We start from the raw sequence: 15,209 nt of genomic DNA on the forward strand, positions 1-15,209 counted from the left end.
ATCCACTCTGCCAATATCTATCTTTTGACTGATGTAATTAGACCATTTACATCTAAAGTAATATTTGGTATGTTAACACTACTGTTACTTTGTTTTCTACTTGTTTAAATGGTTTTGTTCCTCTGTTTGTCTTCCTTCAGGTTACTTGAATTTTTAAAAAATAATTCTATCTTGGTTTATTTGTACTGTTTTTGAGGATATCTCTTTTTATTGTTTTCATAATGGCTTCTCTGGGTATGCACAGCATATGTATGTGTCTTATAACAGTCTACTGGCATTAACATTTTACTACTTCAAGAGAAATATGGAAACCTCACTTTCACTTAGGTTGCTTTACCTTCCTTACTTTTAAATATCACTGTCTTGAGTATAGACAGTGGTATAGTTTTTATTTTAATAATTGAATATGATTTTTAAGTCTCACAAGGAAAAGGATGCTCTATTACATCTACTTATATTTTCACTCTTTCTCCCTTCCTTCATAATGCTCCAAGATTTCTTATTTTATCATTTCCTTTTGCCTGAAGGACTTCCTATCGCCAATATAAGAGTAGGGCTTCTAGCAACAAATTCTTTTAATTTTTATTTGTCTGAGGATATTTTTATTTCCTCTTTATTTCTGAAGGATAGTTTTGTCCAATATAAAATTTGTGGTCGATGATTCTTTTTCTTCCCACACTTGAAAAATATTGTGCCACTTCTTTCCTGGCCTCCTCAGTCAAATCCATTATCAGTTTGGTGTCATTTCTTACAGTCTGTTAAGACTTTTGTTTTTCTCTTTGATTTTCAAATGTTTAACATGGTGTGTCTTGGCATGGATTTCTTTGGGTTTATTTTCTTTGGAGTTTACTCAGCTTCTTCAATTTGTATGTTTGTATCTTTCACCAAATTTGAGGACTTTTCAGTTATTATTTTTCCATGTAGTCTTTCAGCTCCCCTCTCTTTCTTCCCTCTTTGGGGAACTCCAATGATACTGATATTGGATCTTTCATTATTGTCCTATAGGTTCCCATGGTTCTACCTTTTTTTTTTAAATCAATTTTTCTCTCTGTTGTTCAGTTTCGCTGAATTCTATCATCTGGTCTCAAGTTCAATGATAAAATCCAGTCATCTCCACTATCACTACTGAGCCCACCCACTGAGTTTACTTGCTATTATAGCTCTGAGTTCTATAATATCTACTTGGAAATTTTTATGACTCTACATCTTTGCTGAGATTTTCGATTTGCTCCTTTATCTCCAGGTAACTTATAAATGATTGCTGAAGCATTTTTATTATAGGTTAAAATCTTTGTCAGGTAATTCCAGCATCTGATTCATCTACCTCAGTATTGGAGTCATGTGATGGTCTTTTCTTATTCAATTGTGATTTTCTTGGTTCTTGAGTAATTTTTCACTGTATACTGAATATTCTGGCTATATTGTGTTATAAGACTTGGGTCCTATTTTAAAACTTTTATTTTAGCTTGCAGTAACCCTGTTTAAATTTAGCATGTGGGACTTCGTCCTACTTTTGTGGGCTGTTACTCCAATAGGCAGTTTAATTTTCAGAGCCCTCTTGATATTATTTTGGTCTTCTTTATTAATCTGGTGTTACTGGAGCTCCCATTGGCCCCTGCTGGTGTTGTCTGAGCAGGCAGAAGGAGTTTCCCTAGTCAGACTGCCAGATGTTTCTTGGTGCCTCTACTGCTGTCTTCTGGGTGTCCTATGTCACTGGGTGATGTAGGATGATCTCTGTCCTACATTGGAATAGAGTTTTCCTGGAATGGACCATTAGCTTTGACTGGGTCCCTCTTGCCTGTTCTTTGGTGTCTCTGTGCAGAGAAGAGTCTCAGGTCTGTGGGGGGAAAAGAGGCTTCCCAGGCTGGACCACTTGTGGCTGTGTCTCTTTGGCTTGTCCTACCCACCTACCCCAGTGAACCTATTTTTCTAGTATACTTTTTATACGTTTGGAGACTCTCATAGTTAAATTTCACTTTCAGTTGGGCACAACTGTGTGTGCAGTGCTTTTTTTCCAGTTATTTTCATCAAGGCAAGCTGCTACGGTGTCAAGAGTTCAAGAATTAGGAGTTCAGCTCTCTTTTTGTGGGACAGTAATCTCTACTTTGTTCACAGAGGGAGTTCTTAAGGGTAGGGAGTAAGAGTACTGAGTAGCCCCAGAAAGCACTGCCCCTTTGGTCTTATTGATGCTGGACAGGGGTGGAAGATTAGCTCTCCACTCAGAGAGGACTACAGTGGGGGTTACTTCCCTTTCACACTTCAATTATTTTTATTATATGGGGTGTTAATGGAGGCTCAGCTCCCCATCAACCCTCACTGCCATCAGGGATGGGGGTACTGTGGAGTGTTGCCTATCTGCAGCTCACACTTCCTTTATCATTTTCACTGATGCTGAGTGTTTGTAGAAGTTCATCTCCTCGCTGAATCCTGTTGAAATAAGGGATGTCGTGAAGCACAGCACTGTCTAGACTGTCTTCATATTGCCTTGCTAAGTCTTAGAGCTTTCTGGTGGGATAAAGGCCCAGTGTGCCACTGGACTCCATGGTGGGAAAATCAGAGCACTTCTACCATCTACTGGAGAGGGAATGGACAATAAACTTCCCTCTCATTCTCTGATACTATCCTAGCACAGAATTTAGAGTACCATCTACTCTGTCTAGTGGGATTTGGAGGATCAGCTTTCCATCCATCCCTCCTCACACTACTCCAGCAGTGAGGGATGGAAGATTAGTTAGTTGTCTGGTCAGCCCTACTGATACCACCTGGCAGAGGAATCAGAGCACCATTGCTTGCTTCCATGGAAGTGTGGAAGACCAGCTCTTTGTTCAGCTCCACTCAAATTGCAGGGTAAGGAGGGCAGTTTTTCCATTATTGTATGGCTGAATTATGCAAGTACTGCAAAAAAAGTTTCTGTTGTTAGGGCACCTTCTTCTCAGTCCTTTGGAGAATAAGATTTTCTTGGGTCTTTTTTTTTTTTTTTTTTTTTGGCAGGGGGTGTGGGTGGTCTTTGTCTGTTAGAGATTTCAAGTTGCAGAGTTCAGCAGTGCCCTATCTGGAATATGTGGAAGGCATTAACAAATCCCACAAGACTTATTGCCATAGATCTCCTTAAGTTTGGAGGTCCCTAGGAATTCTACCTTCTTTTCACCTTTCAGAGCATTCCTATGCTTATTTGTTGTGTTAAATCCAGGATTTTTTTAGATTAAGATATAGAACCTAGGAGAAATGAGACTACACCAGTATTGCAGGAACTGGAAGTCCCTCCAGTAATTTATCTTATAATTAGATTTAAAAAGTAATTTATCTTATAATTAGATTTAAATAGGGGGGAAAAGCCTTACATATCTACCCATGCAGTTACCATGCAGCTATCCATGTGCAGCTATCCATGTGCCGTTATTCTTTGCTTTTCATTCCTTAGTGTAGATATGTATTTCCATCTGGTATGATTTTTTTTCTGCCTAATGTACTTCCTTTAACATTTCTTGTACAGCAGATTTATTGGTGATGAATTCTTTTAGTTTTTGTATATCTTTGAAGTCTTCATTCCACTTCCCTTTTTGAAAGATATTTTCAGTGTATAGATTCTACACTGAGCTTTTTTTTCCCTTTCAGTACTTTAAAAATATCATTCTACTGTTTCTTCACATGCCTTGTTTCTGATGAGAAATATGCTGTCATCCTTATCTGCATTCCATACATAATTTGTCTTTTTTCACCCTATTCTTTAAAGATTTTCTCTTTGTCAATACTTCGGAGAAGTTTAATTCTGATATGACTTGGTATGATTTTCTTCATGTTTCTTGTGGTTGGCGCTCATTGTGTTTGGATCTGTGGGTTTATAGTTTTCAACCAATTCGGAGAATTTATGACATTATTGTTTCAATTTCACATTTATTAGGCTACCTGAATTTGTCCACAGCTCACTTATGCCTTATTTTCTGGGGGCTTGTTTATTGTTTTAATTCTCTTTCTTCTCTGTGCTACATTTTGGATAGTTTCTATTGCTGCTTTACAGTTTACTAGTCTTTTGTTCTGGAGTGTTTTACCTGCTGTTGTTCCTATTCCATGTATTTTTCATCTCATGCATTGTAGTTTTCATCTCTAAAAATTTTGTGTCTTACTTGAATCTTGCATGTCTCTCCCTTTTTGAACATATCAAACACAGCTACAATAACTATTTTAATGCTTTAATATTGAGTCAGCTATGCATATGTTTTAATTTTTCTGTTCACTTTTTCTCGTTATGGACCTGTATTTTCCTGCTTCTTTATGTACCTGGTCCTATTTGATTGGATGTAGAAATTGTCAATTTTATTTTTTTAGGTGATGGATATTTTTGCTTTTTTATAATTATTCTTGGGGTTTGTTCAGGGATGTAGTTAAGTTCCTTAGAAAAGATTTATCCTTTTGGGTCTTGAATTTAAGATTTTCAAGGCAGAACTGGAGCAGCATTTGGTTGCTCATACACCTGAGGCAAGATCCTTCTTTATACTCTACCCAATACCCACAGTATTATGATGTTTTCCAGTCTAGCTGAGGGGGGTAGTCACTATTCCCTGTCCTGTGTAAGCTCAGAAAGGTCATTGTTCCCTCCAATCCTTTCAGATGATTAATCCCCCAGACTCTGGTAGTTTCTTCAAATGTACACACTGATTGGTATTCTGGCTTGTCCTGGATTTAAAGTGACTCTAGAGGACAAAGATTAAGACAAAAAATATTCTCTAGAAAGACATTCTTAAAATGCATATCTTCAGGCCAACACTAGAGGATTGGAGAATAGAATTTTATTTACTTTCTCCTATCAGGTCATTAGAATGAATTCTTTATCAGATGGTCCCATGGATATATAGTCTGAGAAGTAAGGAGACAATTACCTAGGATCTGAATTTTTCTTAAGTTTCCCACAAATGTCTGCAAATAGTGGTTAACAAACTTCAGGTAGGGACCCTCTGGGATGCTTGCTAAAAATACAGATTCCTAAAGTTTGGCAAAATTTGATAATTATTGAATCTGACTGATGGGTATGTGGGGCAAGGGTCCATATATTCTACTTTTGTGTATTTGAAACTCTCTATAATAAAAAGCCTAGAAGAAAAACAAAGTATATTAAGATTCCTGGGCTTCTATGCCTAGAGCCTAATTTAGCAGCTCTGAAGTGTGACCCAGGAATCTGCATTTTCACAAATCCTTTACTTCAGATGGTCCTTGGATCATATTTTGCAGTACATGGTGAAGTGATTTCATTTGGTCAACTTAATTGTCTTTATGGTTACAATTTTCTCAAATAAGGCTTCCAATAGCCTCCAGTCTATAATGCTCAAATAAATGAACACTCTCTTCTCAATTCATTAAGCTCTTACCTGAACAGCCTCTGGAGGACACAGATCCTTGCAGCCAAAATTATAAAAGTGGAACTCTCCCCCAGTCAAAGAAGCAAGCTCTTTCAAAAAGCCATTTGCAATCTCATCATTGTAATTGAAGGAGATGGTGTAAATAGGAATTTTCTGAAAAACTTTGACTTGCTCTATGACCATTTCAGGTGGCTGAAATGATACATTTTGAGGGGGGAAAAGGCAGATGGAAAGAGAGAGAGGAAGAGAAAGAAAAAATAAGATGTGAAAATCCTTAGTATTTGCTAGAAATAGTGAGATTCTCAACTAGTAATTCCTTATACATTGATGAGTGGCTTCTTGGAAAGGTGTCAATTCAATTCAATAAACAAAGCAAACACTGCCAGATGGTGAGAGTATGATAAAGACCAATGACTCAGCCCTTGCCTCTGAGGGCTCACAATTTGATGTAGAAAAGAATCTGAAAGAGAGATATGACTAACCAAATCATTCAATTTTAGGTGCACCCAAACCTAGAGTTCATGTTTTTAAAGTGCTGGGATATACTTTAGAGCACTGGAAGTATCAGGGTAGAACATCCTGGCTATTGGAATTCTACAGGGTAGGGCTACTGGATCTCAATGTAGCTTCCAAAGCATCTACTTGAAAAGAAGATTTTCCAGCTTCATACAGGCCACGGTCAATGTGTCTCCCACAGAGTGAAAGAAGAGATAGTTATGAGGGCTCCATGTGCTAGGCGCTCTGTTGGGAGTTTAACATGGCAGTTAATCCTCACAACCACCCTGTGAGGTAGTGTTAGAAAGACAGGTAATTGCCTACTAATATAAATTCCTTTCATCCTTTTTTACTGGCAGCAACCTGGTTTTCTTTTCATGACAGCAATGCGCCCAGTTTAAAACAAATAAACAAACATACACATAAAAACTCATCTTCTGATACTCTCTTGCAGCTAGAGTTAGCCATGTGACCCAGTTCTGTCTGTTGAGATACAGGCAGAAGTCTCAGGTCAGATATTCCTTTTCTCTACTAAAAAGACAAATATTTAACAACAACAACAAAACCTAATGTTCTTCCCCTTTCCATTCCCGCTCACCCTTGGAAAATGGACACTGCCTAGATGTGGAACAGCCACCTTGCAGCCAGGAGGGCAGAAATTATAAATACAGATGGTGGAGAATGAACACACACACAAAAAGCTGTTTTTTGGAGACATCCTTGAATAGCTGTAGAGGCTAGACTACCTACTGCTGGGATTCTTATCCATAGAAATATAAATCTTTCCATGTTTCAGCCATCATTTGCTCTTCTGCTTTTCTTCCCAGTAATATGCAAATCTAACGTGGCCCCACAGACAGAAGGAGAAATTGAGATTCAGAAGAATTCAGTGTCCTAGGACCATCAAGCTCTTAAGTGGTAACACTGGAATTCAAAGCCAACTTTTAGTATTAGAAGCAATGCCAGACTGTTCATTCCTCTCATTTGGTCTCTTGGTAAGGACTGACTCTCAGGTTATGTTCCATTATCAGACCCTCAGGAAAGATGAACTGATGAGTTCTCCTGCCATCTCTCCACCACACTACCACAGTCCTGCTGAGAACCTTCAGAAACGGCCTCCGATGGTCCTGCCCCCACTTCCTCTGCATTTCTCAGTGCCAGGAGTCCCTCTTTGATTGACCCAACTTGCTGGCTCCTTCAGCCAATTTGCATTCTCCACTTCCAGTTTCTACATTTGGCCTTTAACCCTTCCCTGTATTTGTCTTATGCGCTCTGGGAAGGCAGAGTGAAAAGGGAGAGAGGACTCTGGACACACCACTGGCTGGCCTTGGGCAGCTAATACATTGCCCAGTAAGGTGGCTGGTTAAGTGGTCTGATCTCATTCTAGCCACGGCTTACATACAGCCTCAGTCTCTGTGTCTGGCTCCAGCACTGAGCCTGCCCCTTGCCCATTAAGTCCACCTCCACCTCTCATTTTTTTTCTCTCCTCTCCCCTCTGGCCATCAGCTGGTTTCTAATCAAACAGTAACCTAACCAAGCTGACCACATCCCTGTTGACAAAAGCAAACACAGAGCAAAGCCCTCTCTGCTGCCTCCCCTTCCTTCAGCCTGGCTTCCATTTCTGAGTACCTATTATGTATCAAGCACTAAGAGCTCTGCCTCTGCTCTCTGCCTGCACCCTCCCTATGACCCTCTGTGGTGGGTACTGTTGTTGTCCTCATTTCTTACCAGGGAATCGTGGCCATTGCCCCTGATACCAGACTGGAGATGCTAGCTCTAAATTCTGTTAATTTTATAGTGTTTTAGCTAAGAACTATTCCTATACTGACTTACAGCTAAGATATTTGGGAAGGGAAAGAAATTAACACTGATTTAGTAATGACTGTGGGTGCCAGGTACTGTGGGCAGCATTTTCATCTTTTAAAATGCTACCTGACATTATTTCATTTATTTATTTGAACATGCCTATCTCCCTATAAAACACAGGCTTTGCTAAAGACAGGTACTTTGTTCATCTTGCTTACCACTGTATTCCAGACTGATAGTGCCTGGCCTATAAAAGATGCTCAGTAACTGTAGAATGCATTCATGGGAGCATCATCTCATTTACTCAAAGCAACCCTGTGAGTAGGGAGTATTAGCTTTAAGCCACAGATGAGGAAATTCACAGTAGAGGACTTGCCCAAGGTCATTCTGATGGGCAGTGCTGGGGGTGAGCTTCCAACCCAGGTCTCTGGCTCCAAAGCCATTTCCATCATTGCATAAAGCTAAAGAGGGTACAGGCAGGAGAAAGTCTGTTAGTATAATGTGGTGAGCTCCCCACCTGCACTCAGCCTCAGGTAATATTTGCTAACCTGGTATGATGTTCTAGTACCAGGTATGGTGTTAGAGAGCTAGGCAGAGGGTTGGGGTGCACCTTGACTCCAGAAAGAGCTCTATCCCTGCAGTGGAAAATAGCCATTGACCTCCTGCCTGGACCCCACCCAAGGATTCCTCTCCCTGGTTTATCCCCTCACAGCTTTAAGATGAGACTCAGAATATAGAAGCAAACCTTTTACCACAGCAGCCCCTTGGACCCTGACTCCTCCCAGCCACTTACTCTATTAGCTCTGCTATAGAGTGTAGTGGGCCTTCTCCTTGTGTGAGTCCTGTATCACATAGAGGAAACATTTCTCAGCTCTGGACTCCTCCATATGTTCCCCCATAGAAGTCCCTTCAATACCGAAATGAGGCCAAGCAGCATACCTGAGAGACTCTTGTCAGTACTCTTGTCAGAATCTAAACAGATGTGCAGCCAGAGGACCCTTTCACCTATAATGTCAACTTGGGGTGGCAAGAAAGGCAAGGATGGTCCTCCTAACTGCCTGATGAAGGCCTGTTTCTGCAGGTGGCTCACACTGTACCCACCCCTTGCACACCTCATTATCAGGTTTTACCCATTCATTTTTGTTTAGAATGGTGCAAGAAACTTTTCTCACTCCCATGTTCTTGATATCTGCCAGGGTAAGTTCCTAACTTCAAAGAAGCCTCAAAATGACTGCAGCCAAAGACTGCACTGGGCTTTGTCCATTCACACCTGGAGATGCCCACAAGGACACATAGCAATTCTACTTTAATAAAGAATTATTATTCTTTATTAGAATTCTTTTAACTTGATTAATTTAAGACTTGTCTTGCTATATTATTCTTCCCTGGACATTTAATAAACAAGCAGTAAGCTGCTATCTATGGAATTAAATCCGGAACAATCATCTCTGTGTGTCCTATCAAGCAGAAAATTCTGCTGAGTATTGGGAACAATAGCACTGGCCTTAACATATTCAGGTCCTACAAAGTCAGTAAAAATTCAAAAAGAAATGTAGATCTAGTGATACATCTTAATGTCCTCCACACAGAACATGAATATCAAATATTCTTTTGCTTTTTGGAGAGAATCTGAGAGACAATGCAGAAGCAATGGACTGCATGTGAGAAAAGGCAGCTATGAACACAAAATGCCTACGTAGGATTTAGAAATTACTGTTCAGGTGGCCTGCATTGTTCCGATTCCAATTATCATCTGTATCCATAGTTCTTGATCTTTAAGTGGACAGGCCTTCCAGTGAAAGCTAGGGAGGGCTCTTCTCCCCCAGAGAAATGTACAAGTACATTTTGTACACACTCTGGGGAGATTCTAGACCCTTAGAAGTACATGGTGGAAGTGGATTAAGAATCCTTCCCAATACACCCCTAACAGGAGTGTTACTTGGTCCATCCCTTCTGGGGACTATTTGGCAGTATCTATCAAAATGTATACCTTTGGACTATCTACTTCTCAGAATTTATACTACAGATATACATATGCAAAACATGTGTGCACAGTTACTTTTGCAACACAGTGTAAAACAGAAAGACTGAAAACAACCTCAACATCCATCTCCAGGAATACTAGACAGCTGTAAAAAAAAAATGAGGAAGCTCTTTATATATTAAGCAATTTCCAAGGCATGTTGTTTTATTAATAAAGGTGCAGAATCATGTGTATAATACACTACCATTGATATATTTATAAAAGGGAGTATATGTAAATACATTTCTGCTTGCATAACAATCTCTGAAAGAAGATACAAGAAACTGGTAGCATACATTGCCTCTTAGCTAGTGAACAGGAGGTTGGAGGGAGAATTTTCTCTGCATACCCTTTTGTACTTCCCTAATTTAAATCATGTGAATATATTACTCTTCAAAAATAAAATAAACAAAATTAATTTCTAAGACATTATATTAGACATTATATTAAATCTATGTAATGGAATATGATGCAGTCATTGAGAATGATGTTTTGGAAGAATTTCTCATGACTTGCAAAAAAATATATATATTAGATGAAACAAGGCATAACACAAAATTGAATTATGACTAAGTTAAACTTTCTTCTTTTTTTATGCTTATATGCTTATCTATATTTTCTAAATTGCCTATAGTGCAAACAGTAAAATCTGTAAGTTTATTAAAAAGGAAAAGACTGCTTGTCCAGATGGCTTTCAGATTGGAATCTCTAGCTCCCATCTTCCCCAAACACTGGCCCCACATTTCTAGGGCCTTCCGGTCATTCCTAGACCACAGGTGCTCAAACTGGACTTCCTCCACCAGCAATTCCCAAGCTTGTTCCTTCTTTAAATTTAAATTTAAGTCAGTTACTAACATAATTATTATAAACCAGAAAATGAGTCACCATGATTCCTTTCTCTCTTGCTCCCATCTTTTCCTCATTCTGTCCTCCTCTGCTCTCAAACTGGTCACCAAGTCCTTTGATGCTACTCTATTATCTCATCTCTGAGGAGAATCCTCTCCTACATTTCTGTTTCCTACCTGAGGCAGGCCCTCACCAGCTCCCATCAAGATTTAGTCTTTCCCTTGCACTGCTGAGGCACATTCCTAAAATACAAGTGAATGGGACCACCTGACCTGCTGAGCCCCCACCCACCCTCTGTGGTAAAGCCCACCTACTTTTTCCAGGTGGCCGTCAAGGACAATCTCCCCCAACCAAACTTTCCAGCCTCAGCCCTGACACTCTTCCAACACTGCCCTTGCTCTCAGATTGTTTCTCTGCGCAATCCACAGAGTTCCACACCTCTGTTCCTTCTGCCCAGAATATCAGTAATCTCTGTCTAGAAAATTCCTTCTCCTCTTTCCAGCTCAAATTTCTCCTCCTCGGTGGAACCTTCCCCAGCCTTCTCTCCATCTTGTACAGCAGAATTCATCTTTCTGCTCCCAGACATCTCACAGCATAACAACCCCGCACCCTGTGTCAGATCAGAATTAACCACATATGTCTAAGCATATCTTCCAAAGTGTAAGTGTCCCCAAGGCAGGGGTAAAATACTATTCACGTTTGTAGCCTCAAACCTTGGCACCACACATGGAACATAAGCAAGACACAATAAACTGTTTTTGAATAGAAAGCCCAGTGAAGTTGATAAAAAAAATCTTTCCAAATAAAATTTCACTTTACATATAACTTCTTTGTCATAGATATAATGCCATAATAAAATCTAGTTGCTTTACTATTTAAGCCCTGGCCCATTTGACGCAGGATATTTTACAATATTTGCCTAGCACTCTTCACGTGCAAACACTTCACAATGAAGGATGCAAGTTGATACTAATTCACTTTAGCGGTTAATTTACATTGTACTGGCCTGCAAATCCGTATGTTTATTTAATGCCCAGAGCATTAGTCTTTCATTCACAAAGCTCAAAAGAAGATGAACAGACTCCGCTAAAACTTTTCAAATATTTTCCAGTCAGGCTAAGCAAAACAAAGAACATTTCACTAGAAAGGCATGCTTTTGTTTAAATGATTACTAAGTTAAAATTAGGGGTAAAACCAAGGACATTGTGCAGTGACATGTTTAGATTTGGAGTCCCCAAAGGAAAAAAATCAAAAAGAATCTCCTCACTCTTAGTTTGTAATAAAATATAAACCAGACCTCAATGGAAAGTGGATATCTCCTTTCATGGGATTGGTCTCCAGGCCTGTGGGTGTGTGGCGTATAAACCAGACAACACTTGGCTGTCACATAAATTTTCCTCTGCATTTCGGCAGACAAAGGAATTCCTCGTTGTATTTTGTCACCTTAGTTCTGGGTCCCTAAGCCAAGGAAACATCCCTCAAAAGCTTTTCAAGCTGTTTCAAGCAGCTGAAAAAGGTCTCTCAAACCCATTCTCGGCATTTACTTTCAGGATATTGGTGAATCCCTCTTTCTTCCCAACTTTGGTAAGTACCTGATCAGGTCTCCCATCTGTCAAAAGGTAGATTACTTGTGTTTCTTTATCAGCAAAAGCAATTTGCAAGGCATGCAGGGTGTTTGTGGAACTTCCGATCTACAAAGGAGAGAGAGAGAGAGAGAGAGAGACTAAGCACATCCTGAATCTCAAAAAAGATCTCACAAATAAGTGCTATTTATTTTCTGCTTCCAATGAAAGAAAGAAAAATACCTGTGAAATAAAAGATAAAATAATATTGGGCTAATAATCTAAACTCAGTAATTCCCAGGAGCCAAATCCCTGGGTGTGCCATAAAAACCTCTATCCAGACAATTCCAGGATTGCTAGAAGCCAGGACTATGGATTTCCTGTCATGACGACACAGCTCTTAATGCAACTTTATCTTTGTGTGTTTATGTGTGAGGCACTAACTCAGTTACTGTTCATTCGGCTGTCAACACGGCTTAAACATAGAGTCTGATTACAAGCCTGGCAGGGCACACCAGGATTTATTCAAACATAAGCATGGTAACATCAGCAATCTGGAGTAGAGCAAAGAAACTCTAAGTTTTTCAAACTCCTGCAGTTTCTGCCCAAGGACACGGAGCACTGTCAAGAGTGTTACTGCCAAACTTGTAACAAGAAGAAGCCAGACGATCAACAAGTAAATGCCTTTTGTTTTGCTCATCAGAGTGCTCAGATAACAGGGCAATTCACCTACCCCAAATTGTGAGAACAGACAGACACCTGCAAAGACCAGTGAGATGCAAGCCCTGGCTTCTGGGATGATATGCAGCAGATAGATACTAGTAAGAAGAGTTGGGCTGGGGTGGTTGAGGAAGTGGTAGAGGCTAGCCAGGTATATACTGGTGAGAAGGTAAAGGTCCATGGGCCACGGATCTAAGGAAATCTGCACCCTCTTGAAGGCTTATTGCCACAAAGGCCACAGGGTGCTCACAGAAAAGACTGGCCCAAAAAAGTCTTCATGGTGCAGAACTGGGGGAGAGGAACAAGGACACAAGGGACCCTCATCCTCTATCTCACCCTCAGAACAAAAGCCCTTATGTGTGAATGTGTGTAGTGGGGGAGAGAGGAGGGTAACACAGTCACCCTTAGGGCACTGGTGAAAATCCAGGACAGCAGAGGGAAGGGAAGGGGAAAAAACTAAGCCATCCACTCCTGGAGAAGAAGCCGGCCTAGGTGTCAGGCTCCAAACTCCTGGGAGGGACACACCCTGAAGCCTCCAGGAGACCAGGCCATCTAAGATGAAGGCTCATTCAGAGAACACCCACTCCTGCACTCCCCTATGAACACTGAGTGGCAGGAAACTTATAAGAGACAGACTCTCCTGGCAGCCCAATGTGAGTTGAAAATGACAATCTGAGGGTGGAGCAGACACTGAAGAACGGGTCTTTAGCACATCATCTCCCACCGTAACCCCAAGTACCACCACAGGAATATGATGGGCACAGTGTGCAAAAGGTAATGGTAATAGACCAACCTCAAACCTAGCCCGACTCTGGATTAGATTAACTATACCCCTCTACCTTCCAAAAGAAAGTTATGCTCATTTCCAGACATAAATAATATTTACCTCAGTCTCTATGTACTATACATGATGTCCAACTTCTAACAACAACAACAACAAAGCATACTAAAAAGACAAAAACCCAACATATTGCTATGATACAAAAGCACTCATCAGAAACAAATTCAGATAGGAAACAGAGGCTGAAAATGTTTGAAAGAAGATTTTTTATTTATTTTATTATTTTTATTTTTATTTATTTTTTTATTGGACTTCAATTTGCCAACATACAGCGTAACACCCAGTGCTCATCCCATCAAGTGCCCCCCTCAGTGCCCATCACCCAGTCACCCCCACCCCCCGCCCACCTCCCTTTCCACCACCCCTTGTTCGTTTCCCAGAGTTAGGAGTCTCTCATGTTCTGTCTCCTTTTCTGATATTTCCCACTCATTTCTTCTCCTTTCCCCTTTATTCCCTTTCACTATTTTTTATATTCCCCAAATGAATGAGACCATATAATGTTAGTCCTTCTCCAACTGACTTATTTCACTCAGCCTAATACCCTCCAGTTCCGTCCATGTCAAAGCAAATGGTGGGTATTTGTCGTTTCTAATGGCTTTTTAAAAAACTGTGATTAATACACGAAAAATTCTAATGGCAAAGTTGAACAACACTGAAGGCCAGATGGGAAATTTCAGAGGGATGGAAACCTTAAGAAATAATTGAATGGGAACAGTAAAAATAAAAAACACAGTAATGCAGATGAATACAAAGAGTAAATCAAAATAGAAACAAGCATCAAAGGGCTGTGGGATGATATCAGATGGTCTGACATGTGCATAATTGGGAACACAACAAAGAAAACAGGATAGGAGAAATAACTAAAAAAAAGGAATGGCTGAGAATTTTCCAAAAACAATAACAGATATAAACCCATGGACCCAAGAAGGTCAAGTAGGATCAATAAAATAAAATGCCCTGACACTCCTACCAGGGTGGTGGCAGAGAAGGTGAAGTAGTGAGCCAAGACTCTCATCTTCACCAGAAGTAACAAGTCCCCCCTGCCCAACAGTATCCACTCCTACCCAGCAGTAATGAGGTACTCTACCCCTCAGAGTCCAAGTAAGGAAACTGGACTTAACCTCTACGTCTTCCTCACAGTATGCAGCCTTTTGGGTCAAGCCTCTTTCAAATGCATTTAAGGTTTACCTAAGTTATTTCATGAATTGAAAGTTTGTTCCTTTTTATTGATGAGTAGCACCCATCATTGTATAGATGTAAAATTGTTTATCCATTCCCTACTGAAGGATATCTGTCATTTCCCATTTTGAGCATTTATAAATAAAGCTGTTACAAACATTTGGTTACAAGTTTTTGCATGAATATACATAAAAAGCTGTGAAGGGCCTGAGATTTTACCTTACTTGCAAATTAACGTGGGTGCTGGGAGATGATCCAAGCCTCCTGGGGCACTGACAAAGGACTTTACCACTCACAGCAATAGCAGTGGCCAGAACGTCAGGGTTTTGTTGTTTTTGTTTTTTGGGTTTTTTTTTTTTTTTCTTTGCACTAGTTTCCTGAGC

The 15,209-nt window shown here is 40.1% G+C and overlaps 1 protein-coding gene across 8 annotated transcripts in view; it reads right to left on the reverse strand.

Moving 5' to 3' along the window:
- The window catches only part of VWA3B (von Willebrand factor A domain containing 3B), a 229,576-nt gene that overhangs the window by 114,817 nt on the left and 99,550 nt on the right, over positions 1-15,209 (reverse strand). For all 8 annotated transcript variants that reach the window (XR_005365788.1, XR_005365787.1, XR_005365789.1 and 5 more), the window contains exons 13-14: positions 12,117-12,215; positions 5,364-5,546 (exon numbers count right to left, since the gene is read on the reverse strand). Coding sequence is in view for 5 of the 8 variants with exons in the window: in XM_038551081.1 (XP_038407009.1) it covers positions 5,364-5,546; positions 12,117-12,215 (282 nt within the window). In the remaining 3 variants the exon portion in view is untranslated. The remainder of the gene's footprint in view (positions 1-5,363; positions 5,547-12,116; positions 12,216-15,209) is intronic.

This window comes from Canis lupus, chromosome 10, assembly GCF_011100685.1.
Source record: "Canis lupus familiaris isolate Mischka breed German Shepherd chromosome 10, alternate assembly UU_Cfam_GSD_1.0, whole genome shotgun sequence".
NCBI classification, from domain to species: Eukaryota; Metazoa; Chordata; class Mammalia; order Carnivora; family Canidae; genus Canis; species Canis lupus.